Here is a 26,834-nt window from a genome sequence, read left to right on the forward strand (position 1 = left end):
CGTTTTTACAGTGCCATGTGCATTCACGATCGGAGGTATGAGACTTCAAAAACATTCCCCAAACTCGTTCATAAAGTGTATGTTCTTTTTTTTCATTGCCCTCTTCTTTCCTCTGCTTCCGATTTCCTGCCTTTATATCACGCAGTCGGCCCAAACATTGTCTTATCTGTGATGCAGATGTCATGAGAAGATCGACACACAGTTCTAAAAACACTGCAGTGCACCAGGCATGGTCCAACAAAACATCATGGTTATTGCGTATCAAAACTGGCAAATAATGGCTGTGAAAACAAAAGTAAAAATTAAGTGAAACCCTTGGAAAACATTATTTTTGTTAATAACCACATGTATGGAATGTAACAAATATTTAATATAAGACACCAAAAGATGGTTATGGCATCTCAGGCAATGAAAATAATAGAAGTCAAAACTAAAGTAAATTGTGAAAACGTTTTAAAGTATTCTTTTTTTTGTTTTTTACTAATGATCTATATGCAATATAAAAATGTTATACACCAACATATGGTTATGGCATATTAAAACTTGCAAACAATAGGTATAAAAACTAAAATAAATTGTGAAAACGTTATTTTGTTTTGCTAATGACCACGTACAAGTTCAATATGAAATGTAAAAATATGGTACAACAAAACATGGTTAAGAAACATGAAAACATACAAATAATAGGTGTCACAACAAAATTTAATTTTAAAAAGAAAGATGGTTTGAGAGGCCGCATGTTGAGTATACAATTTGACCAGTTTGGTCTTAAGATCACCATAAGAGAAGAACACGTTCATGACAACTGGGTATTACTTGTTCACAAATACATTAAACAGACACAACGATTCCACTCAATACATTTTATTGGTGGTGTGCAATCATTTATTTGTTGTTACCATTACTATTGTTATTACTTACTAGTTAGGCTATCTGAGAAGATAAAATGTTAATAATGAATACTGTCAATCCATCGAATTCGTTTTCGTTATTGTTCTTTCAGTTTATTCAATCGTTTTTCACAAACGTTTACTTTTATTGATTGATTTATTGAAAATTGCAGTCGCCATTGTACAATTTAATGTTTGTAATTAGGAGAGGGTCATGTAAGCTGGATAGCGTGTGCCCAATCATTTTTGTATTATATAGTATATGCTATAAAATATGTTTTCAATCAAACTTTGAAACCATCACACATAAAAACAGCCTTGGTCTATGATGCCATGATGCAACTTAGGTTTGTAATATATTTCAGCTTCTTTATTTGGTCCTTGGTAAACACTGAGTAGTACATATCTATAAATCATTTTAATTTCCATTTTGTGTACATTTAATTACTATGGTTGCAACAGTATATATAAAGAGAATGTTACACCCCTGCACCACGGTGAGGTTACAGCACGCGCAGGTGTACCTAATCAATACACGCTTTGGACAAATACTTTTATTTAAAATTTCTGAAACATATTTTCAGTTTATCAAATTACTACACTACATGAACACCCTGAAAACGTAGGACCAACTAAAAATATGTCAAATTAAATTTAAAAAAACAACATTTCTTAAAACAATATTGATTAGAGTTATACGTTAATTTTTGCTTTGCAATTTAGTCCGTTTTTTGGCTGGAGTTTAGTTTTCTTGTTTTTGTAATATAAATGTTTTAAATTTAAAAAAATAGACTGTTATTGTCGGAATGTTTAACAAGTGAACTTGTGTTATTTTATTTGTGTACATACTTGTATCTAAAATAAGATCGGCATTCTGCACCAAACGCTTAGCTATTATTTTGATGTATATGCCTGACATGCCATTTTGAGATAAATATATTTCTTTCCATTTTATAGTTGAGTTAATGTTTGGACTTTTTTTAGGATTATATATTATGAAAAGTGACATTTTCTATCACAGCTTGGTCGAACTGTACCTTCTTTTGTACAAAAATGCAATCCTGGCCTGGTGCTTATAAAGCATTTGGAGTCTACACTCAATACTCAAGACTCAAACAGAGTCTGAGACTTTAATGCCATGACAACGCCATACAAATTGTATGCGCGTGACGTCATTAGAGATTGAGTTTATACTCTAAAAGTTTTATAAGTATTGACCCTGCTCTTTATAACATAATATCTGAAGATTTGTTTAGTTGTCGTCATCATCATCATTGTTATTATTTCAAAATTAAGAATGTTGAAATATTTAACGAAAGTGATTCATCATTACATGTGCTGTTCTTCATCGTGGTGCAGATGGTGATAATCGTATTGTAGTTCGTTTGCGTCAAACGGGAACCGATGAATTGTCATATAACTATTTAATTAATGAAGTTAACATTCATATAATAACGTTTTATTAAGTTTTAAACCCATACCAACTCAAATAATATTTTTTGGAGACAAAAATTCAGTGTGAATGAATTGTTATTTTTTTACAAGTACCATCATTTGCATATGTTGATTTTGAAAGTATTGATCTATAGGTTGGACTATACCTAATAAAATCCCATAGGCGACCATGTTAACGTTTGTGCTTAAAAACACTATTTGCAATATATCAACCAAATTATGACCTATAAATATCAGTACTACAACCCCTACCTCAAAGTATTAACTGCAGAAAATGGTACATTTCATGGCTTATTTTCGGTATAACCAGATTTTTTAAATTGTTAGTCTCTAAAATGTTTGATCTGTGAAATGTTTTAGTGATTCTGTACTGTGGGTTTTGGAGTGTGTCTTTGTATAATCATAGTTTGTTTTCAGTGCCGTTGCTTCCTTTATTGGTGTGATTTCAGTACAAAGTTTGTTTTGTTTAACGACACCACTAGAGCACATTGATTAATTAATCATCGGCTATTGGATGTCAAACATTTGGTAATTCTGACTCGTAGTCATTAGAGATTACCCGCTACGTTTGTTTCTAATACAGCAAGGGATCTTTTATATGCACTTTCCCACAGACAGGAAAGCACATACCACGGCCTTTGTCCAGTTGTGGTGCACTGGTTGGTTCGAGAAAAAACCCAATCAACTGAATGGATCCACCGAGGTGGTTCGATCCTGCGATGCAAGCACCTCAAGCGAGTACTCAACCGACTGAGCTAAATCCCACCCCTGATTTCAGTACATAACGTTCGTGTTGAAATGTTCACTTTCAGTTCCTAAATAATTCCAGCTTATAAATACTCTTTCATTATAAAGTTAAACATTTTTTTTTTATAATTGACGACACCACTAGAGCATATTGATTTTTTAATAATCGACTATTGGATGCCAAGCATTTGGTAATTTTTACATATTGTCTTAGAGAGGAAACCAGCTACATGTTTCTATTAGGAGAGAGAGAGAGAGAGAGAGAGAGAGAGAGAGAGAGAGAGAGAGAGAGAGAGAGAGAGAGAGAGAGAGAGAGAGAGAGAATGTGTGTGTATTAGTGTGTGTTTATGTATTGTGTAATAAATCTTTGCTAAAAATGCTTTGCATGATCATGAGATAATTGATATCTAATTTAATAATGGGTGTGACATGTTTATCAATAATATTTACACTAATATTTGAGTGTGTTGCATAAATATCAATATTGTAACTTTAAGACAAACTATATGTACACTATATGTACGATAAATTGTTTATAATACCGCTTATAATAGCTTTCTAGGAAAGCTCGTGTGTGGTCTCCCGCAACTAGTGTTTCGTGGTAGTGAATTAAATACGAAGCAAATCCACTCCACTCCCTGTTCGATGCTCTTCTCTGTGATAAAAACATAATTAGATACACGGCTTTTAACGCACCTTTCCTCTGAAGAAAATGCAATCTCGCAGTTTTATCTCTATTCCGATATGATTAAAACGGAAGTCATTTTACCTACCATGGTTTCTCTGTGCCGTTATTCATTTCTCAAGACCTTTGGCGGTAATTTGCTGTTAACGCCAAGAACAGTTAATATTTTGTATTAAATACACTTGATATCACAATATACGTTTTAGAGCCCAGGTGAGATTAATTAATATGTTAAAAATGGCAATATACAAAAACTAAAAAAGACAGTCACATATATAAGTATTAAAGAATTTTTAAAAACTACATTTTAAATATATCAGATTTACAAATATTTGAGATGAAAAACATGTGCATGATGTGAAGTTTTAACTGAATACTTTAAGTAAAGATTAAAAGAAAGAAAGAAAGAAGTGTTTTATATAACGACGCACTCAACACATTTTATTTACGGTTATATGGCGTCAGACATATGGTTAAGGACCACACAGATTTTGAGAGGAAACCCGCTGTCGCCACTACATGGGCTACTCTTCCGATTGGCAGCAAGGGATCTTTTATTTGCGCTTCCCACAGGCAGGATAGCACAAACCATGGCCTTTGTTGAACCAATTATGGATCACTGGTCGGTGCAAGTGGTTTACACCTACCCATTGAGCCTTGCGGAGCACTCACTCAGGGTTTGGAGTCGGTATCTGGATTAAAAATCCCATGCCTCGACTGGGATCCGAACCCAGTACCTACCAGCCTGTAGACCGATGGCCTGCCACAACGCCACCAAGGCCGGTAAAGATTAACGTTAATTGCGAACCAAATAATTTCTAATAAGAGAAGAAGGAAATGTTTTAGCAGCAATGGATCTTTTATATACACCATCCCACAGACAGGATAGTACATACCACAGCCTTTGTTACACCAGTTGTGGAGCACTGGCTGGAACGAGAAATAGCCCAATGAGCCCATTGACGGGAATCGATCCTAGATCGATTGCGCATCAGGCGAGCGCTGTAGCACTGAGCTACGTCCCGCCCCATAATAAGATAAGTGTCAATCAAATATCAAAAGGTTTTTGAAAAATAAATACACAATTAAGATGTGAGGGTAATATTTACTTCTTAATTTAATTTACTTTATTTGTGTGTGTGTGTGTGTGTGTGTGTGTGTTTGGTGGATTTTTTTTTTTTTTTTTTTAGGGGGGATTTTGTTTTGTGTGTGTGTGTGTGTGTGTGTGTGTGTGTGTTTGTTTGTTTGTTTGTTTTGTTTTTGTTTTTGTTTTGTTTTTGTTAAACAAAGTGTACATTTCCTTTTAAATCACCTTAATACATTGCATTTATACCCAATTATAATCTATTTTCTTTAAAAGGGAACCGATGAATTGGCATGTAGGCCTAACTCTAAAATGAACAAAGTTAAAACTCGTGGGGTTTTTTTAATTATTAGGTTTTAAACCCATACCAACTCAAATAACCTTTTTGAAATTTTGTTCAGTGTAAATAAAAAACTTTTCTTTACAAAATTACCATCAAATGTTTATGAAGGCAACTGATGGAACATCTAAGGTACAGCACACTCCGTTGCACCTTTCGTTTCTATGTATTGCATTATCGACTACATCATCGATTAAATCAGTAGCAATCCAAGTGAGGTTGCATACCTTGGCTGTTCTAACATTTTGTCTTCACCCCTGTATTAAAAATTAGATTTAATCTATGTAATTTGATGGTAATTTGTTGAGATTTATAATTTATATACCGGCCTCGGTGGCGTCGTGGTTAGGCCATCGGTCTACAGGCTGGTAGGTACTGGGTTTGTTTTAAAATGTCATATGTGAGTTGGTATAAGTTTAAAACCTAATGGGCGAATTTACGAAGCCTGTTTCATAAACGCGTGTGTTTAAGCATTGTAAATGTATGTTCTTTTCCTTTTGCTTTTCTGTCCCTTCAGTTTATTCATTCGTTTTTCACAAACGTTTACTTTAATTGATTGACTGATTTATTAATTAAAAATTGCAGTCGCCATTATTTTACAATTTAATATTTGTAATTAGGAGAGGGCCTCGTAAGTTGAATAACTTTGTGCCCAATCCTTTTCATCCCTCTTAGTGAACCCATTGTAGACTTTCCTTTTTAAAAACTCAAGAGTGTGAAAAATCACATCCTCATAATTCTTATTAGGGGGGATTCGGATGGAGAATCGCACTCCTGAGAATGTCAAGAGACGATAATCACAGTGCTGAAATTTTCATAATGATAAACACGTTCTATATCGAAATCAAGTGTAACAACCAAACTACTTAGCGCAGGCGTATCACGCTTATGAATCTTAATCAACTAATATGTTACAAAATTAGAAATATGGACAGGATGTTCCATATCCTTCGGATTGAACTTAGAGGTACACAGAGGCGCGCTCACGTCTCTTAAAACGGAAAACTGCCGTAAGAAATTATGTCTCTTTCAATCAATACTCCACAAATAGTGTATCAACTGCCAAGATATGTTATCTTGTCGGTGAAAAATAATAATAACACATTGCTGCTAATCTGGCATCAGCAGGCATTTTCTTTCATTCTCTATGCCAAGTATATATTAAGCATCTAAGAGTCACTGGTTAAAACTAGTATATTATTAAACTTTTCCTTTCTAGACTTAAAGTCATTGATTCTAATTGCTGATATTCGTATATTTTTATTTTACATAAAATACCCTTGAAGATACTGAAAACACCAAGACAACACAACGCAATGTGTAGGCAAAATATTTTTAACAATTGTGTATTATAAAACCCAAATAACCCAACATACAAATAAAATACGTTACCCAATGATTCATTTTCGTTGACTCTTGCATGGTTATCTTGACACATAATCGAAGGGAGGAAAAAGAGGAAACCCGTTATCGTCACATAACGATAAAGGAGCAAAAGATATTTTACATGCAATTTCCCATAGACATGACAGTACACATCATGGCCTTTGATAAAACAGTCGTTGGGCACTGGTTGGGACGGGGGGGGGGGGGGGTACCAAGTCCATAGAGAGCGATCGACCCTGCGATCTATAACACCTCAGGCGAGCGCTCTACCACTGGACTACATTCCACCCCCTATTTTGTTATTTGTCATGGGGAGTCGCATTGCTTCTCCCCTTCAAGTACAGCCCTTGCATCTAATACCTAGGCCTGTGCGTTACGTCAGGTTTCACTTGCACGAGGATGTTATTGAAGTACTGGGTGCAAAATATATCCATCGTCATATTTGCGTGTGTCACGATAATTAAATAGTGATAACCAGAAAGCCGATTCATATCATCTTTAATATTCCCGGCACGAAGAAACCCGCAGCTTGACGAAAATTGTCGACTATTATGTCGTAAATTTTTTTTGAAAGGCTTTGTAAAGCTAACTCTTGCCGGCTTTCTAGAGTAGCGTGGTGGGAGAGGACCCGGGTCATATTGGACTCACTCAGCTGTGGATAATTATGAGAAGGTGACGTGCTTGCGTGAAAACTTCTGTATTATTTACATGTTTTGTATATCCACTTATTTCACGTGTTTCAATCGTAAGTGACTCTTACTGGCGTAGTAGCAAGATCGCATACGATCCCCTGACAATGGCAATTTACATTAAAATAAGCCAGACAAGGCCAAAAAAAAATGGTCGCGTACCCAATGTTTCGATCGTGAAACATATACCACGTAGATAAGCCTAAGAATGTCACCAGCTATAAACGTGTAATATATACATTGAAGCACCTCACTAAAAGTGTGTCTCATTCATATACATTTGTATGTGGTTTTGTAAGCAGATATTTAACATGAATGAGTTAGTCCTTTAAGATATTGGCACACGCTGAATCTAGGCAAATAAACAAGTTAATATAATTGGAAACTCGTTGGGTTAATGAAATTTGGATTCCAAGTCCATCAGACTAAACGAAATCTCAGAGTTGTACGGAAGTTTCCACCAGAAATAAAATTTTACTTGTCTTGTTTAGTGTTTAATGGATTTCCTCTTCAAATGAAGGCCTATAGTTCATTACTAAACATCATCTGTACCCGCCTTAAATATAACACCCTAGGGTAAATTCTCTTGACACTAAATCCATCTTATTTTGTTTCAAAATTATCGTATCTGTATCAACAAATCAAAAGACGATACTGAATGTGTGCACAAGAATGAAGACACGTCCTGCTCCACCCGACAATAAAATAGTTTGTAATTGTTAAGAGTGTCCTTGTTTCTGGTCAATGATGGTGGTCTTTCAAAGAATTTTATATCAAATATCAGATGATTCATTAAAAAAACAAAATTAAAGTCCTTCTTTCTAGTCAGTGATGGTGGTCTTTCAAAAATGTTTATATCAAATATCAGATGATTCATTTAAAAAAAAAATTAAAGTTGTACAACGGAAAACGTATGCACATAGATACCCGTTTATTATGATGTCGTTTAATCGTGCAATTTCCACATTGATATATAGTTTACTTTTAAAATGGTACATGCTTCACAAATTAATGTCAAAATGTGTTATACCATAATATAATATATTATATTACGAAGTGAAATGAAAACTGACTTTTACAAAAATTAGCACAGGACCGCGAAATAGTGGATATAAATACACTGGTATTCTAAACAAGAAAAAGTATTTAATATGTAATTTTAGTCACTAAAAAGACTCCATTAATCGGAAACATTACAATGGGTGCAATGGATGCTTTGCTACTAGGATGGTATGCGCTTCATTAAATCGAAATTTCTTGTTCCAACATTTCGAAAGTTTTCTTTTCCCAACGCTTCAAGTTTTTCTACCGTGAACCTATCTGTACGACCACCTATTCACTTTCCTGGAGAATGAGTCGCATACTGTATACATTGGTATGGTGTATTGTATTTGGTCGACATGAAAATAAAATCTCAAAATATTGAAAACAAACTTCTAAGGAAGAAAGGAGTTACATTTCATCCTAGAAAAAAGAGTACGGGTTGTAATAAAAGAAGATAGAAGGCCAATCGGCCATTGTATGGTATAGTAGATGCCGAGTACTTTCTCAATGGTAAGTAGACTTGTTTGTTGTTGTTTTATACATTAAAGTCTGTATCGTGCACTATTTTAAAATTAAAATTTGTCCATCATCAATAATAAGCATAACAGACTGACTTTGTGCACATTTCCAATGTTCTATGTTGCATACTTTTACCGCTTTTCAACTTCAGAAAATGGGACGTTCTTTTTTAATCATCCGATATAACCACGTTCAACGAATCCCCGAATCCAGGTAATACGTCATTGTTAATATCATCATGTTTTTGTTTCTATTTTTGTTTTTGTTTTTGTTTTGTTTTGTTTTGTTTTGTTGCTTTTGTTTTGTTTCGTGTTCTTGCTTTTTGTTGTTTTTTTATTTTATTTTGTGTTTTTTTGCGGTGGGGGAGGTTAGGGTTGGTCTCTCTCTCTCTCTCTCTCTCTCTCTCTCTCTCTCTCTCTCTCTCTCTCTCTCTCTCTCTCTCTCTCTGTTTTTTCTCAGCCATTTGGACGTAGCCCAGTGGTAAAACGCTCGCTTGATGTGCGATCGGTCTGAGATCGATCCCATTGGGCTATTCCAGCCAGTGCACCACAACTGGTGTATCAAATACCGCTATCCTGTATGTGGTATGGTGCATATAAAAGATCCCTTGCTACTAATTAGAAAATGTAGTGGGTTTCCTCTCTAAGACTAAATGTCAAAATTGCCAAATGTTTGACATCGAATAGCCATTAAATCAATTTACTTCATCAGTCTCGTTAACCAAACAAACAAACTGAAATCAAGACAGACACTCATTAATAACGTTAAATATTGTTTTATTTAACAACACCACTAGAGCACATTGATTAATTAATCATCGGTTATTGGATGACAAACATTCAGTAATTGTGAAACAGTCTTCGGAGGAAACCCGCTACATTTCTCCAGTAGCAACAAAGGATTTTTTATCTGCATTTTCATTCAAAAAGACAGGACATCACATGGTCTTTGATATACCAGTCGTGGGACATTGGCTGAAACTGGAAAAACCAATCAGAGAATGGGTTCATCGAGGGCATCCAGTCATTTGACCAAAACACCTAAGACAAGCTGGATTCTGCCTCTCCCCTCATTAATAAACAAACATTATAATTTAAGTATAGGAGACTTTTCCTTATTGTAATTTAAGTATGTCTCTCTTTAATATGACAATATATATGAGCCTTTGATACTATATGTCTGGGGGGATTCAGGATGTTGTAAAGCGGGTCCCAAAATTCCTTTTTAAAATAGCATATTTGACCGTGCCGAAGTAAATGAGTCAACCTATTGAAGGGAGTGAGATCGGTGCCGGGGTGGGGGCATGCTGTCCCAGAAACATTATATAAAAGGACGCTTCAAACGGGCGAGGGCGGAATTTAGCTCAGTCGCTTGATGTACTTGCGTCGCAGGATCGAACCACCTTGGTGGTTCCATTCAGCTGATGGGTTTTTTCTCGTTCCAACCAGTGCACTATAACTAGTGAAAGCCCATGGTATGTGCTTTCCTGTCTGTGGAAAAGTGCACATAAAAGATCCCTTTCCTGCATTAGGAAAAAGGTAGCGGGTTTCCTCTAATGACTACGTTTCAGAATTACCATGTTTGACATCCAATAGCCGATGATTAATTAATCAATGTGCTCAAGTGGTGTACAAAACAAACTTTTTTTTCAAACAGGCGGGTGGGGTCACGGGACCCCTGTGACCCCCAATCTGGATCCCCATATAAATGTTAGTTATGAATCATTGACATTCTGACATGTCTGGTTGCCATTATTATATGTACTGTCTTATTAGTGGGAAATATAAAATATCCTTTGTTGCTAATATAATCGGTAATAGTAGCCTGTGTGGCCGCGTGTTTTTCCTTTCAAACTTTAGATCAAGTATAGCAAAATGGTAAAGTACCCACCTACTAACCGCAGTTTAAATATGACGGGGTGTGGTTAAACAGGGCTTCTAGATTATGGTAGCCCCACTCCCATGGCTAGTGATATTCAGTGTTGGGCTAGTAAATAACTACTATTGCCATGGCCGACGGCTAGTGAATTTGTGTGTCTCAAATGTTGCAGTTAAGTCTATTTTGTTAATATAAATATCCTGACCCCACCCCAACCCCCAATGTTAGTGTTTATAAGCTCTATCTCCCTCTTTAGGTGACATATCTGATTATTAATATTATTTAGTAAAATTGTTTTAACTTAAAAGTAAAGTAAGGCTAGTGAATTTTTAAATGTGGCTAGTAAATGTTTTAAATCACTGATCCCATGGATAGTAGATTTAAAAACAATTCTACAAACCCTGCTTACACCAACCTTAGTAGGTGACCTGAGTGTGGGTAAATGTTGACGTACGTAACTAAAGCTGACCTATTTTTTCATTTAATTTTATAGATTTATTATTTAACAATTCAAAACACAAGTTAGACATTCGCACGTACACACATACATACACACACACACAAACATACACACACAAACACACACACACACACACACACACATGCATACATGCATATGTAGTCCACACACATACGCGCGCGCATGTATGTACAGGCCTATATATATACTGAACAAAATAAGAAACTTCCGCTAATTTTGCTTGAACATATAAACTTGATGAAAACAAACCGGGGGAATAGTTGTTATATATGCGTTTAAAGAGTGTTCCATGATGCATCGTTTGGTGCAAAAATCATGGCCATAGGTTAACAGAAACTGGGAGAAAGTTTGACCAAGTGTGGTAGGGGTTAAAAATAAAAACACCCACTTAATAACTGGTATGACCATCTCTTGAATTGACCACTGCAGTGCATCGCAGGCGCATAGAATTGACTAAAGTGTTGATTTCTGCCTGTGGAATATTGTTCCATTCCTGAATGAGCGCTTGACGAAGTTCGTTGACGTTAGCGGGTGGGTTGGGACGACGACTCAATCGTCTGTCCAGACTATCCCAGACATGCTCGATGGGGTTGAGATCAGGACTTTTAATAGTGGGCCAGTCATCAATGAAATCAATGTTATTTGTCCTAAGAAAATTTACAGTATCTCTAGCTGTATGAGAGGTGGCATTATCATGCTGAAAAATCGAGATGTTGGCGTTGTTATGGAACAGGAATGACGTGATGAGCGAGAATGTCATCGCGGTAACGTTGAGCATTTAAATTGCCATCAATGACGACTAGTGGTGAACAATAACCATGGGCAATGACAGAACCCCCACCCCCGAAACGATCTCGTTCAAGAACACAACAGTCAGCATAACGCTAATTTTGCCAACGGTAGACGCGCACCCTGCCATCACCACGTTGTAAAGAAAATCGGGATTCATCCGAAAAAAGAACGGTATTCTAGCGTCGCCGTATCCAACAAGTGTGTACACGTGCCCAATTAAGACGATTTGGACGATGACGTTGCGTTAAAACGCATCCGACGTAAGGACGTCGTACATGTAAACCGTTCTCCCGCAGACGATTACGAACAGTTTGCCCACTGATTCGGTTATTGTGAAGCCCAGGTGTGTTAGCAGCAGTAGCAGTGGCAGTTTGGAATCGATTGCGCAAATGCGTGTTCATGATATAGTGGTCTTGACCACGTGTTGTAACACGCGGACGTCCACGAGGTGGCAAGTCGTTGGTGCTTACTGTCGTTCGAAATCTTACGCAAAGATTTCGTATTGCTCGACTAGAACTCCCAACATGCCTTGCAACGTCTTCTGTCGACATGCCAGCATCAAGCATGCCAATCGCCCGTTCGAGTAAATTATTGGGTATTCTTGGCATACTAAAAATGCTACAATGTTAAAAACGTTAATTGTTTTACAAATTTTGAAGCGTTTTCGTTCACTTGACAACAATGTCAGTAAGACAAGTAAAACAAATTGACCGAATACTACACGGGACATGTCGAACCATGCATGCATGTGCAAATTGAATTTCACGTTGTCCACGATTAACAGTACAAAAATAATCGATAAAATTCATGAATCCTGATAATACAGCTCAAGGCTAATACTACCTATATAATTTCATTACACAATGAATTCTTTAACACAACAAATACCATATGTACAAATCGGAAGTTTCTTTTTTTGTTTAGTATATATATATATATATATATATATATATATATATATATATATATATATATATCAATATCAGTCACTTTTTATTTTGCCGAAGCTGTAATCAGTCACTAGCTGAAACAGTAGTGTTAAAAATATATAAATGAAATATGTTACAAATATATATATATATATATATATATATATATATATATATATATATGCCAAATACACATGCACCATTTATGCTCTAATCCCACTCTCTTCTGTCTGTCTTTGTCGTTTTGTTGTTGTTATTTTTATTTCTTGGGCAAATTGATGCCATTATATACACAAATTATTTGGTTAACAAATTACTTCCATACAGAACCGAATTTTGAGGATGCCAGTGAAATAATGTTATGTCCGCTGGGTAGATGCGTGTATATGTAGGGATGGATGGATGGATGGACGGACCGGACCGTTGAACAGATACTGACGTAGCCAGCCAAAGGGTCATGTCTCACCTCCCAACTTTTATATTTTCGGGGGCGGAACGTAACCCAGTGGTAGAGCGCTCGCTTCATGTGCGGTCGGTCTAGGATTGATCCCCGTCGGTGGGCCCATTGGGATATTTCTCCTTCCACGACTGGTATATCAAAAATCCGTTGCTACTAATGGAAACATTTAGCGGGTTTCCTTTTTAAGACTAGACGTCAAGATTATCAAATGTTTTACATCCAATGGCCCATGATTAAACAAAACAAACTTTAACTTTTATAATATGCCTGGAAATATGCCTGGTTGACTCCCATCAATGTGGATGCCCCCTTCCCCTTCAATGTGGATGTCCCCCTTCCCCTTTAATGTGGATACTCCCCTTCCCCTTCCTCTTCCCCAATATAAAAGCCTGGCTGTGCCAATGAGAACAGAATGATAAAAGAATAAAAAGATGGATGGATGGATGGATGAATGAATGATAAGATGGATGGGAGGATGAATGAATGAATGAATGAATGAATGGATGGATGGATGGATGGATCTTTAACGACATCTCGCAGAAATAATACAAGAGGTAGAATAAGCCCGAACGTAATTTACTAATATAAGGGCAATTAATATACACGTGTCACTGAAGAGACCCCTCTTGCCCGCCCCTGATCTCGAAGAATGCGCGTGATACAAATCGGGACTGTCAGAGCGTAGTGTAAAAGACCGCCTAGTAGTAACGATGACCTGTCTCTATCTCCCACCTGCATGCTTAATTTCCCCAACGTAGGCAATAGCCGGCTGCCAGTCTACGTTTTTCTGTCGATTATGATGAAATCGCACACCGCGGCCCGAGTCCCGTCTGCGCGCGAACAGCCCTGTGCCCACCCGTGAGAAAAATCAGGTGCCCAGCTGACATCTCGAAAACCCTATTGATGTTTACCGAGATGCCATCACGCCCGCGAAAAAATTATGGACATAACTCCAATGCTGGCAACAGACTATGTTCTCTCGAAGGCTTTTACTGTTTTCCTCTTCGAGCTATATGTGTGTATGTGTGTGTGTGAGAGAGAGAGAGTATCTGATCAGATCTTTGGATGTGCGCTCAGTCTCCAATCAGTCAATGTTGTAACTACCTGCTAAAAAAAGATATCTTACACACTATGACACGGATCGAGATTTTGAACACCATAAATTCTCTTTCATCGCCCTGCGTCCATTTTCACGTCCCTTTGTGCCAGGACAATGGCACTTTTTCAATTGATTTGGTACACTGCGCTGTCGGTCTAAAATTCGGCAATCCTACACACGATTCGACTGTTTATGCATTCTGAATAAAAGTAAATTCTCACATAAGTGGGACTGTGATATTGAGAAAATACGGTTATGACTGATGGCGGATAAAGTTTCACTTGCTTTGATATACATCGGACCTCAACCGCGCTTTTGGCAGTAGGCTTTTAGAAGATTATTGTTTGTTCGAACGTGGGCTCCATATCAACTTGGGTGGTCTACAACCTGGGTGAGCTGTTGCTAGGCAACTAATATGAGGCTGGCGTTACGGTGCGTATCCTACTGGCAGTAGACCAATCGGCGCGGAGATCTGTTTTATGTCAATCAGGTTATGGCACGAAAGTGGGAAGGGACTGTATGCAAATTGATGGCAGTTACAGCTTCAGTCGAACCGAGAAGTTCAGGGATTCCGGTTTGTTGTGCATTCTACTCGGAATATACTAGCTTTATGACGACCAAACGATGGAAAGCTGGTCTCGTCCAGCTCCTAGATCTTCAAGAGTTAGTCAGAGATGTGAACAAGTGAAGTTTAGCTACAGCGAAGCGGTGAATTGGATCGAATGTGGGGCATCCCCAAAATGCCCCGTGTGTTAGCATTGCGACTGTATCTGTATTTTTGTAGGCGATGACAATGTCCACTGTTTCAAGACGTAACATTGGAAACACGGTGGACCCCGATTTACTTACCAGGACGAGTTGGGTGAACGCTGAACTCGCGTACAGGCAAATCAAGAAGGTAAGTCCAGGCATACACCATTAAACATAGCCTAGATACCTCTTATATTAACATGTGGACTATGCAACATTTCCCATCTTACAGGAGATGGGGATTGTTTACATTAGCTCATCCTGGTGGCATGGGTTTCTTCTGGAGGAAAGCATTACTCATTCCTAGTAAATAATAAAGGTGAGAAGTATTTATGGAAACCCAAGTTACAAAGTTTGAAAGGGGTGTCCCAGCTTTTTTATTCTGTTATATTTAGAAGTCATTTGACATGCTTTTTAACCTGTGACCGGAAACAGTATTATCGTCATAGCCCCTCCTTCAGCACGTGGAGTTAATCTACCGGATTTAATAATGATCCATATTTTGAATATCCATTCAAGTTTTTCTTGTTGAGTTTTATATGAAAAACAACACAGGTTATCTCACATCTCAAGTATAGTATAAAAACACACTTAAACTATTACACCTTGGGCAATGATGTAGTAGATAAAAGTCCCGTGCCGGTGGTATTAACAAATGTGCTAAGGAAGTCCAGCGAAGTGTACAATTATTATTGAATGAGCTATACTGAATGACGACGTAACCGATGGGAAATTCCATTGAAACTTTGCACAAATGAATAGGTTGTTTCCGTATGCATTTAGTTTATTGATGCATCAGAGTTACACGAATTTTAAGATTTCTTTTTGCATCAGTGTCGTACACTGTACTCCTAAGTACTTTAACAAATTGAAAATAATAAAAAGAAAAGAAGGCGGGGTGGGTGGAGGCAGAGATGTATTCGCCACAACTCTAAATACTATAAACCCCAAATGAATATATAACTGCCACCATCTCCAGTTGCTTTCATTTTTGGACGATGTTTCAGAAATAACTATTTTGATACTTATATTTATATTTTTAAAAATTCCTTAATTTCTATTTGTCCTCTTTTTTTCAGGGTAAAGCTGATGGGAATACGTGTGCCCTGTGGTTGAGGTGGCACCTTCAGAAGTATTTGTTCAGTGTTGGATGTTTTATTCAGTTACATTGTGGAAAAGTGTTGTTCCTCGGATTACTCTTATTATCACTGTGCTGTGTTGGATTAAAGACTGCCACCCTAGAGACTAATGTACAAGAATTATGGGTCGAAGGTATGTATCATAAAGATGTCGATCGAATTGTTGTATGGCACAAAAGGAAGTCCACAAGTGGTCATGACGTTGCAATAACCACACACCATTTATTTTCACTTAAGGTATAGGCAAGTAATTTGCTGATATGGAAGAGTAATTAAATAATAACAATAGCTAATAACTTCATAAGCAATAATCCAAAAAGTTTGTTCAATATAACAAGGCAATGGTTGAATATATAACTGTTGCTTTAGACTCTAGTGTAAATCCAATAACTATTTCAAGAAGACTATATCTAACCATGATCGTTATAGACCTAAATCACCTCACGAAATTGTCGATACCCTTTTAAATGTTGTGCAGGCAACCAGTAAACAATCAATAAAGGACTTTCTGCGTATGCTGACATCTGTTAATAGATTACATAAGATATTAGGACTTGAATCATTAGATAATAAACATTTAATGTTGAAGCGGCTCACTAAACGATTTGAACAAAAACATAACACTGCGATTTTGGAAATGGTGTATAACTCGACGTATCTGGGCCAGCGTGTTGTTTTTGAACGAAATGGAATATGTAAAATTTGTCATCATCATCATGACTAGACCTACAGTGGATATATATATATATATATATATATATATATATATATATATATATATATATATATATATATATATATATACCGAGTAGAATAAGGCCGTCATGGTTCGTGATATACATCAGAATGCAGCACATGTACATCGTAACTTGTAAATGAGTTATACTTTAACAACATTAACAGGGAAGTCTGCACTCGAATTTCACGCGGAAGGTCACATACTCTTTTGACTCGGTGAATAGTTACGACGTATTGAATGTTCTGCACGTGTACTGCTAGGCGTAAGCGCAAGCGGTTTTGCTTACTAATAACAAAAGTTTTAAAAGTTGCTCTAGAACATCTTAATTGTAATTATTGTTATTATTGTGGTGTGTGATACACATTAAATGTCTTTAAAGCATATCTGTATGGGCTAGTCGTGTAAAATCGGTGCGATATTAACAGTTAAAATTGTGGAATTTTGAAAGCAATGGGCGCCGCCATCTTTGATGTGACCTAGAACTGAGCGATTCGTTGAACTCGCTGTGCGTGTGTGGTCTCCCGGGTCAAAACGGAAAGAAACCGAGATAGGGAATCCATATTTCAGCGCGTGATGTTCATGCTTCACTAGTGATTTAACTGTGTAGACATTTATTACGTATAAAGCATAAAGTGATTATTTTAAAAGTGTTTTGCTAGACGTACTTTTCAGTGTTTTGGCAGTGGAATTTATTGAAGCGCCAACGTAGAGATTGCTTTTATAGATGACCTTGCGGATGGGAATTTTGAAAACTTTAGCGTTATTTTGATTAGTTACGCATTGTTTTATTTGCACTGATGCTAATAACTTCAAAGAAAGTTCAAACAGATGTTTTTGTTGAAATAATTTGGGGGGGGGGGGGGGTGTAGGCGAGGGTGGTATTTTTGTTTAACCCACTGACAACAATAGCTTTAGATTAGAAATATGTACCAGCAGGTAACTTAATTAGTTTCATACTTAACTAATCATAGGAGAAGCGGAGGTGGGAGGGGGAGACACTATCCCCCTACAGTACTCTTACCATAATAAATTGCTGGCAACTCCAGTTGCAGGCATCTTCCAACACCAATTTGTTTATCCTTTGTTGAAGGTGTGAGAAAGATTATGTGATATCGAGCTTTCAGAGAGGGGCAGTCTGTTAATTACACTTGATGTATGTCTGCAATACAAAAACAAATCAACATTGATGATAGAAATTTGTAGTTATCATACCTTTTCATTACTGGGTTAATTAATTAATCAATGAGCTGTGTGTGCCCAGGACAGCAAACTTAAACCAGAATAAAAGCACAAAAGTAAATAATCATCTTCATCATCAATCATCATCTTCATCTTGGCCATCATAATCATAATTTAATAGTCATCATAATCATCATAGTCATTACCATTATCATAATCATTACCATCATCATCATGGTCATCTTTGACTATTGACTACAGCAGAAAACATTTAAAAACTATTTACTTCTTTCCACATATTAAAAAGCCAGTCCAGTGAGATTTGAAAGTACAGAAACCATGGGTTGAAGAAAACCAGTGACTTTTATCCTGGGGCCACTACGGTGACCACACAGAAAGCCCTTTGTCAGACTCCCAATAAGAAGGGTCACAAATCTGACAATGACTTAGATGCCCTTTGTTGGTGGTCTCACCTGTCTAGTAAATTTCATTATTCACCAGTTGTTATTTTTCAATCATCAAGGGTTATAAAAATGCTTTGATGATTTTCTTCTGTAACTGGTTGGATTGTGAGCTTTTGTTGATGTGCCATTGCTAATTATATTTAAACACAACAGCAATGTCAGACTTGTCTATCCAGGTAGTTGTGGCGGGAGAGAAGTATCCTATCCATGGATAAGTCTTCACAACTGATGTCTTTTGAACACTAAATGTTTGAGACAGTTTTTTAATTCTGAATTGATCACAATCATTTAAATGTGTGTCTCGAAACATTTAGTTTTGAAATTCAATATCATTTTAAAAATGTAAAACATCCTAGCCCCGTATTGAAATTAAAGTAGTGATTAATAGTAATATTTTGAAATTCACAAGACTAGTATTTGAAATAAATAATATGTACCAAAAGCATATGTTGCCTCATAAGCAGTCTGTATGTTATACAATTCCATGAAATGGATTTAATTATTTTAATTCATAACTTTCTTGACATTACCTTAATAATCCATGGTATTAAAAAATGTAAATAAACATTGCCAAATTACACAGGAAGGTGCCAAAAAGTGTGGTGGAGGGGACACACACACACATACATGTATAAATATATTTAAAAAACCCCATCCCTGCGAGGGGGCACATGCCCTCCACTTCCTACGCTGGTGCAAAATAATGTGAAATTGATAGGAAAAAGTAATGATTATTTAAATTCAGTTTGACAAAGCATAATTTAACACGTGAATATAGATATTATAATGTATTTCTTTGTTTTCATTATATTTTATTAGCTATCTTTATTCTCAAAATTTTAGGTGAGGTTATCTTAATCCTACGATTATGTTCCCAAGTTGACTTGATACACTTTTAAAATGTACAGTGTGTGTATTGTTCTGTCTTTAGGAAAGCACTTACAAAACGAAATACTCTTGCTGCATTTTTTGGTAAGAGTAGCTTATGTGGAGCAACAGGTTTCTTCTCTCTAGATCAGTTGTCATAATAAACATGTTAACACCAAATTGCTGTACATTTAGTTTAAAAAACACAAATATGCTGAGGTTTAGTCAAATATTCCATTCCTTTCTGTATATTATTACATAAGAGTTTATTTTTGTTGATAACTGTTTAGACTCCACTGAGGTTGCAGCAGACAGATTTGTCTTAGATTGTATATACTATATAGACTCTGTTCGCCCCAGAATTGTACGTGCACATGTTAGCTCCTAGTACAAACGTGCAGAGGAATTCTTCCGATCTCTATCAGTTTTGTGAATTGGAAACTTGCACTCAAGACCCAGTAATAGGTTTGACCTGGGACAGCCACGGATTTATGAACCGAACCCAAAGCCAGGTCCAGTGCAAGCTGGCTTTCATTTGAGACGAAGGCACCCGGTGGCCTCCCTCGGGTTATATCGCTCGCAGTGGTCGCTTGGGTTTTGTTTGTTTAAGATCGTGGTGTTCCCCTTCTCGGGCTCTGACCACCCGAAACATACACCCATTCTGCTCATTCTTTTAGGATAGTTTAAAGAAGCACTCCATTGTGAAATGCATTGAATTACTGCATGGAAGAAACAATCGCCCGAGGCCCTTTGTTCTGGAAACTTCCATAGGGTTGGATGGTTTGGGCTGGTTTGTTAGTTCAAGACTGCCCAGCCATTTGGAAGGGGGAACAAGGAATGGGGCTCTATTGTTTGTTTCTTGTTCTGTGTCATTCCACATGTGAAATATCGAGAAGCGGCTTTCAAACTAGTCAGAGGCTTGCATAATTTGTGTTTTTTCTTTGACAGATAAATGTACTAGAACATGGCCGTTTAACACTTGTGTCCACCGATTGATTTGATCAAGGTTACTCTTGCAAGAAGTACATTTAAATAATTGATTGTATCAAGATTAATTACTGTTTATACCATCGACAAATAGTAAATTCAAATCATTGATTGTAAAGTGAAACCCACCCAGGGCCATAGTTAGCAGGTGGGGGAGGGGCAGAAAAAAATCCGAAAACAATTATGGAAACTTAAAGAAAATTCTCTTCTTAACCATTTAAGGAGTTTTAGACTATTAACTAATTAGTTGCGCACCCCCCCCCCCCCCCCCAACCCACTCGAAACAATCCTAGCTACAGCCCTGCCATCTAAAGAAGATATCCATGGGACTGAGTACAAATCTGGTTTTAAGGCGTTGTAAGGTTCTTTTCTGTACTGCTATTTTAAAAGAGATCCTGAAAAACTTCCAGTTATGAGTAAATTTAGGTTTGGAGGAGTTTTATTTTGTCTAGATATACAAGCAACAAATAGTAAATTTAAATACACAAAGTACATTATACAGTAAATCTGCCCTTTCAACAAAAAGGTGTAATGGCAAATAAAACATTTACCAGTACATGTAGTTAGGAAACTAATAAGATTTAACTAATGGTCACTTACTCTGATGTTACATATATGGTTGATGAAATGAACTTGAGAGGAGAGAGGTTAATTTTCTTTCTTGACATGCATTACTGTTAAATACACAGTAAAACCCTTCTAAACCGGACACCCGTGGGACCAAGTAAAAAGTCTATTTTAAGGGCTATCTGATTTCGAGAGGTTCTGTTCTGTACTGATTTAAAATGGAATATGAAAAATATCTTGTTTTGAGGGAATTCCTGTTTACAGAGGAGCCAGGTTTGAAAGGGTTTCCCTTTATAGTAAACCATGGATTGATTGACAGGCTATACCTATGTATCTCCATAAGATCACTAACTAATTAATGTTTAATTATTTTATCAAAAACATTTTAAAAACTAGAATATATATATATAATTTTTAAATAAAAAGATTTATATGTACATGTATCTATTATTTTGTTCTGCGGTGTTGTTAAACATTCATTCATTCATTCGCATCTATTTTTATTATATGATAAAAGAACATGATTTTGTTGTAGGTGTGTGGTGTGTGATACTACATAAACAGCATATAGGTTAGAAACATGGTGAACATGTGTTATCTTGGGGTTATTTCACAATACTTTATTGCAAACTGTTCTGATGTGCCGCACACTGGACAAGATAATAACAGGGACTAGCTTGCTCTTTAAATAACATTCATTGTTTCAGATATAACTTAGTGTGGTACCTAGTAGCTGATGGTTTGTTTTACGTGCAATAAACCATTCATTCATTCCATCCATCCATCCATCCATCCATTTATCCATTCATTCATCCATTCATTAATTTTTCCCTCTTGGTCTTGATTTAATTTTTTGCGATATTTGCATTTTACTACTTTTTGAATGAAAACAATCCTCTCATCCCATTCTAGTGGGGAAAAAACAACAACCAGTTAGTGATATCACCTTTTTGATCAAAACACTTACTAAATTACTAAAATCCCATGTATTTTTCACAGAACACTCACGTTTCCTGCTTTTTAGGTTTTTAAAATTTATTTTTGTTGAAATATAAAGTTTTCGAGTGATATAAACTGACCAGCTTACAGTCTATGTTGACTTGTAAAAGAGAAACTATCTCATTTCAAAGGAAATATGCAGGCAGAGAGACAATCTGTGAATGGAGCCTGGTATCTTTGTCAGTGTGTGGAGGTGGTGTACGATGTCAACCCCCAGTCATTAAACCACAGCACAGCTTACAAGTTCTCCTGATAATGCATCATGCCAGAACTTTATACAAGGTCGCTGTCTATTGGTTGGGATTTAGACAAATTGTTTTTGTCATTAATGTATTATACCTGGTATTACATTGGGTTTTTTTTTTCCTACTGGAATACGGTATATAAAAAAAGATTTGTTTAAAAAATGTTAAGCGTTTTAGACTTCAGTCTTTGTTAGTATAAAGGTTCATTATTTTTGTTACAAGGGCCTTATTTTATTATGTTTACATTAGTTTGTGAGAAATGTCTACAAATTAATTCATTCCACATATCTTTGCCTGATTAATTTGAGAATTTAAAAATTCAGCCACTAGGTATAAATAGGGTTTTTCCATAAATACTTTGTTTAAAAAAAACCCAGAAGAAATATCTGTCATGTTTTCTGGGTGAATTGGCGATGGCTTTGAACCACCCGCACCTAGATACTTTTTAAAGTCTTCAAATGGACAACATATGATGTGTGTAGGTGGCTAACCACCTGTATTTATTATAAATTATTAAATATACACAACTGTTTAGGAAAGTTAACCATGACTAAGGGATAAATAACCAGAGCTCACCCTGTATATTGCCAACTTGGTCAATTGCTAATTTTTATTCAAAATGGCCACAGAATTTAGACTTTGCCTAATAAAATATTCCTCAAATTAACCACCTTTTAATGATTTGTCCCTATATATTTAAGGGCTGAAAATGGACTACTATAAAACTCCAATTCATTTGCTTTCGTACACTTCACTGGCATTATTACTATATTAACTCTCTTTTTTTTTGTAGTTTGTAAAAAAATAAAATAAAGTGTGTCAATAGTTACAATATACCTGATGGTACCTCCTCAAACAAATGTTATTTTCCAAGCATGGACCTCCGTGTCAGTGGAAATATACTTACTAGCTTTACAACAGTTTCTTCTGTTTACCTTGGGGCTTGTTTACTGTGCTCTATGTATGTCAGTGGAAAAGAGAACTTTACCAGCACATCTACATAGAGAGGCGAGATTCTTCAAGGGGAGCAACCAGCAAAGTCTTTCCATATGACGCCAGTGCATTAAACCATTTGTGACGAGTGTTTTAAATGTGTCTAGTCTGCCATAAATGCAAGATGTTTACCATGATATGTTTCAGAGACTTACTTACCTGTTGGTATTCTTCTTATGGTGGTGTTTGTTTTTCATTTTAGATTTAGTCCTGTTTAGATAAAAGAACATTTCATTTCAGTCTTATTAAGTATTACTTGCAAAACAAAATATGATTATGATACATATCAGGGATGTGATTTTTGGCTTTTTATTTGATTTCAGCTCTCTTTTTTTATTGTGTAAAATAATTTCCAGAAAGTAGATTGGATTTGATCTAAAATGATAAAAAATAATCTTTATTTAGGTATAGTATTGAGGTTTCAGCTTTTGAAATATTAGTTAAATAAAAAAAGAAGAAGATGTATCACATCCCTGATATATATAAATTCATGTTTAAGTTACACTAATTTGAGTGTCTTGTAGCCGTGAAAAAGGGTTAGAGCATACATAGTGCTGAAAACTGTTTTCCATGATCAAATGGTCCTCAAATACATATACACAGATATACATATAATGTATACACATACACGTGGGGCAGAATGTAGTCCTGTGGTAAAACACTTGCCTGATATTCAGTAGATCTAGGATCGATCCCTGTCGGTGGACCCATTGGGCTATTTCTTGTTCCATTCAGTGCACCTTGACTGGTATATCAAAGGCTGTGGTATATGTTATCCATATAAAATAATAGAAAAATTTAGTGGGTTTCCTCTCTAAGACAATGTTGAAATTATTAAATGTTTGACATCCAATAGACGACGATTAATAAATCAATGTGCTCTAAAGGTGTCGTTATTAAACAAAAAACAAAAAAATCTACATATACATACACACACTCCCTAACATTCACATCTGTATTCTCATTCACACACCTGTACTACATATACACGGAGCAACACAGCAAAATGTGCAGTATTTAATGTAGCCTATCAATCGTAGCTTTTAAAATAATAACCATAGTGCCACACAACAAAGTATGGCACTAAATAATCTAACTTGCATTAAACATCTCGGCTTCCGAGGTACCTGAAAATGAACTGCATGTATTTAATAATTTTTGAAAAAGACTATAGCAGTAGTTGGAGGAGAAACAACTGGAATCTGTGGAGCTGGGAGGTAATATGGATCTAATAAGACAACTGTGTTCTCGCTATAAAAAAACCCCCAACCAACCCACATGCGTCTGATTAACTTCAACATCATTTGGTCAAAGGTCACATGCATACCTGAAAAGCATGTATCTTTCAGCCTAACTGACTGTTATAGTTTTGGGAGGTCTTCAACATGTATGTAAGCTGAATGGAAAATGTTTCCCATTAGATAAAGCACTAGCTTGTAATGATGACTTTATGGCATGTACATGTACTTGCAATTTAAGTTGGAGTACTTATGATATATGGCAGGGGTTGCCGAGTGCGTGCTTTTAACCTAATGACACATGGCTGCTGTGTGGTTTTTGAAGATATTCTGTCGATTCAGTGGCATGGTTTCATGTGTGAAGGTTTTGTGTTCTTCTAAAGTTAATTTCTCCTTTTTGAATCCATTGTTATATAACACCCATAGATCATTTACAGTAGGGTTTTAAGCAGCCCTTAAAGTTTGTATTACTAAATGTTTTTTAGCATTAATGCAAAATCACTAAGCAGAGAATAAAAGAAAAATGAACTTGTGAAAAATATTTTAGCTGCAATCTTAGTTTCAATGCAAAATAAAATATGTCATAAAATTCTGGTTTTGTTTTCAGTTCATGGCTAGCATTACCTCGAAACTCTTCTTTCATTTCAACTTGGTTTTTATGTTTATATCCAATTAAGGATCAAGCATACTGTCCTGGGCATACACATGTGCACACACACAGTCTCAGCAATTAGAGCTGTCTGTCCTGAATGTGTTAATGGCTAGATGCTATTTATTAGTGAGAGAGAAATTGGTGTAGTGACGTGTGATTTTTTAGGTTTTTATCTGATTTCAGTTTTTTTGGAGGTAATTTTTGTCCACCGTTACAGATTGGATTGTATTTCAAATGCTGAAAAATTACTTTTATTAAGTATAATATATAAGTTTCAGCTTTTTAAAAATATTATTTTAGGGCTTTTATAAAAATGGGAATCACATCCCTGGTTACACCTCCCCATTAGCCGTTAATTGTGAATGACAAAAACTGCCATCTGTGATCAGGACCACATCTGTGCACAATGCAGTGTCAAATGGATATTCAGTAAAATGGTGGATGATTTCATGAATCTCTATCTGGCACCGTATCTATAGGACAGCCACTCTTGAGGAGATCCTTTACTGGACAATGCATAATTTTGACTGCCACAAAGAGGACTGCCACTCCAGTCTGGGTGGGAGATGGTACCAGGATGCGAACTCAGGATCTACCAGTCTTAAAGGAGAGGACAATTAAGGCATTTGGCCTGGTATGCATATTCAACGATATATAATGCACATTATTGCTTAATATCAACACGTATAATCGTATAGTTAATTAATAAAACGGTTAAATGTGACGACTGTTATATATAACGGGCGCAGCCATTTTGTACCATCTCAGTGAGTACGCCCTCTGGCGAGCTGGTGGTTACGTAATACTTAACGCATCACGTCAGGAATGAGCCTTAGAGCTAGAGAACCATAATATACCTGGTTTTTGCGGGATGATAAATAGTCATACATTGCAATGTTCTGTAATAATACACATCCCAGTAAGCCAACAGTAAGTATATCCAGCACTATATTTCAATACAAAATAAAATACCATTGTCAAAGTGGCTACACAACAAGTCGAAACAATTAACAATGTTTTGCCCATGCATTAACCTACGTACTGAAATGATACATGGAGTGTTTTCTTAGTTATTTGGTCTATGCTGTTAGTTGCTTCTACCTTTGATTCCTGATTGGCAGGTGTGTATTTGATTGGTAACCAGATGAGCCAATTAATTGACGCTGTCTAGACACAAAAATACATACCGGTATTGTGGAATATTACCTGTTGCCCCTAAAATTGTAATGGACATGGTTTATTACTGTAAATAGTTCTGTAAAACTATTGATTAAGTAGATTTTTTCCATCTAAAAACACAGAACTGACCAATTACGTAGTCCCAAAGAAAAGAAAATTATCACTTAGGTATCGTGGGTTGTCGTTTTTGCTCCAACGTAGCATATCAATAGGTGTATTAGTGTAAATTTTTCCTTTGGATTATTAAACAGAGAAAAAACACTATAACCCCATTTTTTTCCGTTAATGCAATTTGAAATATATTTAGTTAAATAGTTTATTATATTATTACGTCATTTATGCTGTTTTACAAGTCAGG

The 26,834-nt window shown here is 36.2% G+C and overlaps 2 protein-coding genes across 3 annotated transcripts in view; one reads left to right on the forward strand and one right to left on the reverse strand.

Annotated features, from left to right (window-relative positions):
- Positions 1 to 18,266, reverse strand: part of LOC121375655 — an 18,403-nt gene extending 137 nt beyond the window's left edge. Inside the window, exons 1-2 of the mRNA XM_041503214.1 lie at positions 18,128 to 18,266; positions 1 to 281 (exon numbers count right to left, since the gene is read on the reverse strand). The exon at positions 1 to 281 is cut by the window's left edge and continues 137 nt beyond it. Of these exons, the coding sequence (XP_041359148.1) occupies positions 1 to 281; positions 18,128 to 18,162 (316 nt within the window). The 5' untranslated portion in view covers positions 18,163 to 18,266. The remainder of the gene's footprint in view (positions 282 to 18,127) is intronic.
- Positions 15,048 to 26,834, forward strand: part of LOC121375654 (protein patched homolog 1-like) — a 96,515-nt gene continuing 84,728 nt past the window's right edge. For both annotated transcript variants that reach the window (XM_041503211.1, XM_041503212.1), the window contains exons 1-2: positions 15,048 to 15,376; positions 16,308 to 16,500. In XM_041503211.1, coding sequence (XP_041359145.1) covers positions 15,266 to 15,376; positions 16,308 to 16,500 — 304 coding nt within the window. In that variant the 5' untranslated portion in view covers positions 15,048 to 15,265. The remainder of the gene's footprint in view (positions 15,377 to 16,307; positions 16,501 to 26,834) is intronic.

The sequence above is a fragment of the Gigantopelta aegis genome, chromosome 6 (genome assembly GCF_016097555.1).
Source record: "Gigantopelta aegis isolate Gae_Host chromosome 6, Gae_host_genome, whole genome shotgun sequence".
Taxonomy (NCBI): domain Eukaryota; kingdom Metazoa; phylum Mollusca; class Gastropoda; order Neomphalida; family Peltospiridae; genus Gigantopelta; species Gigantopelta aegis.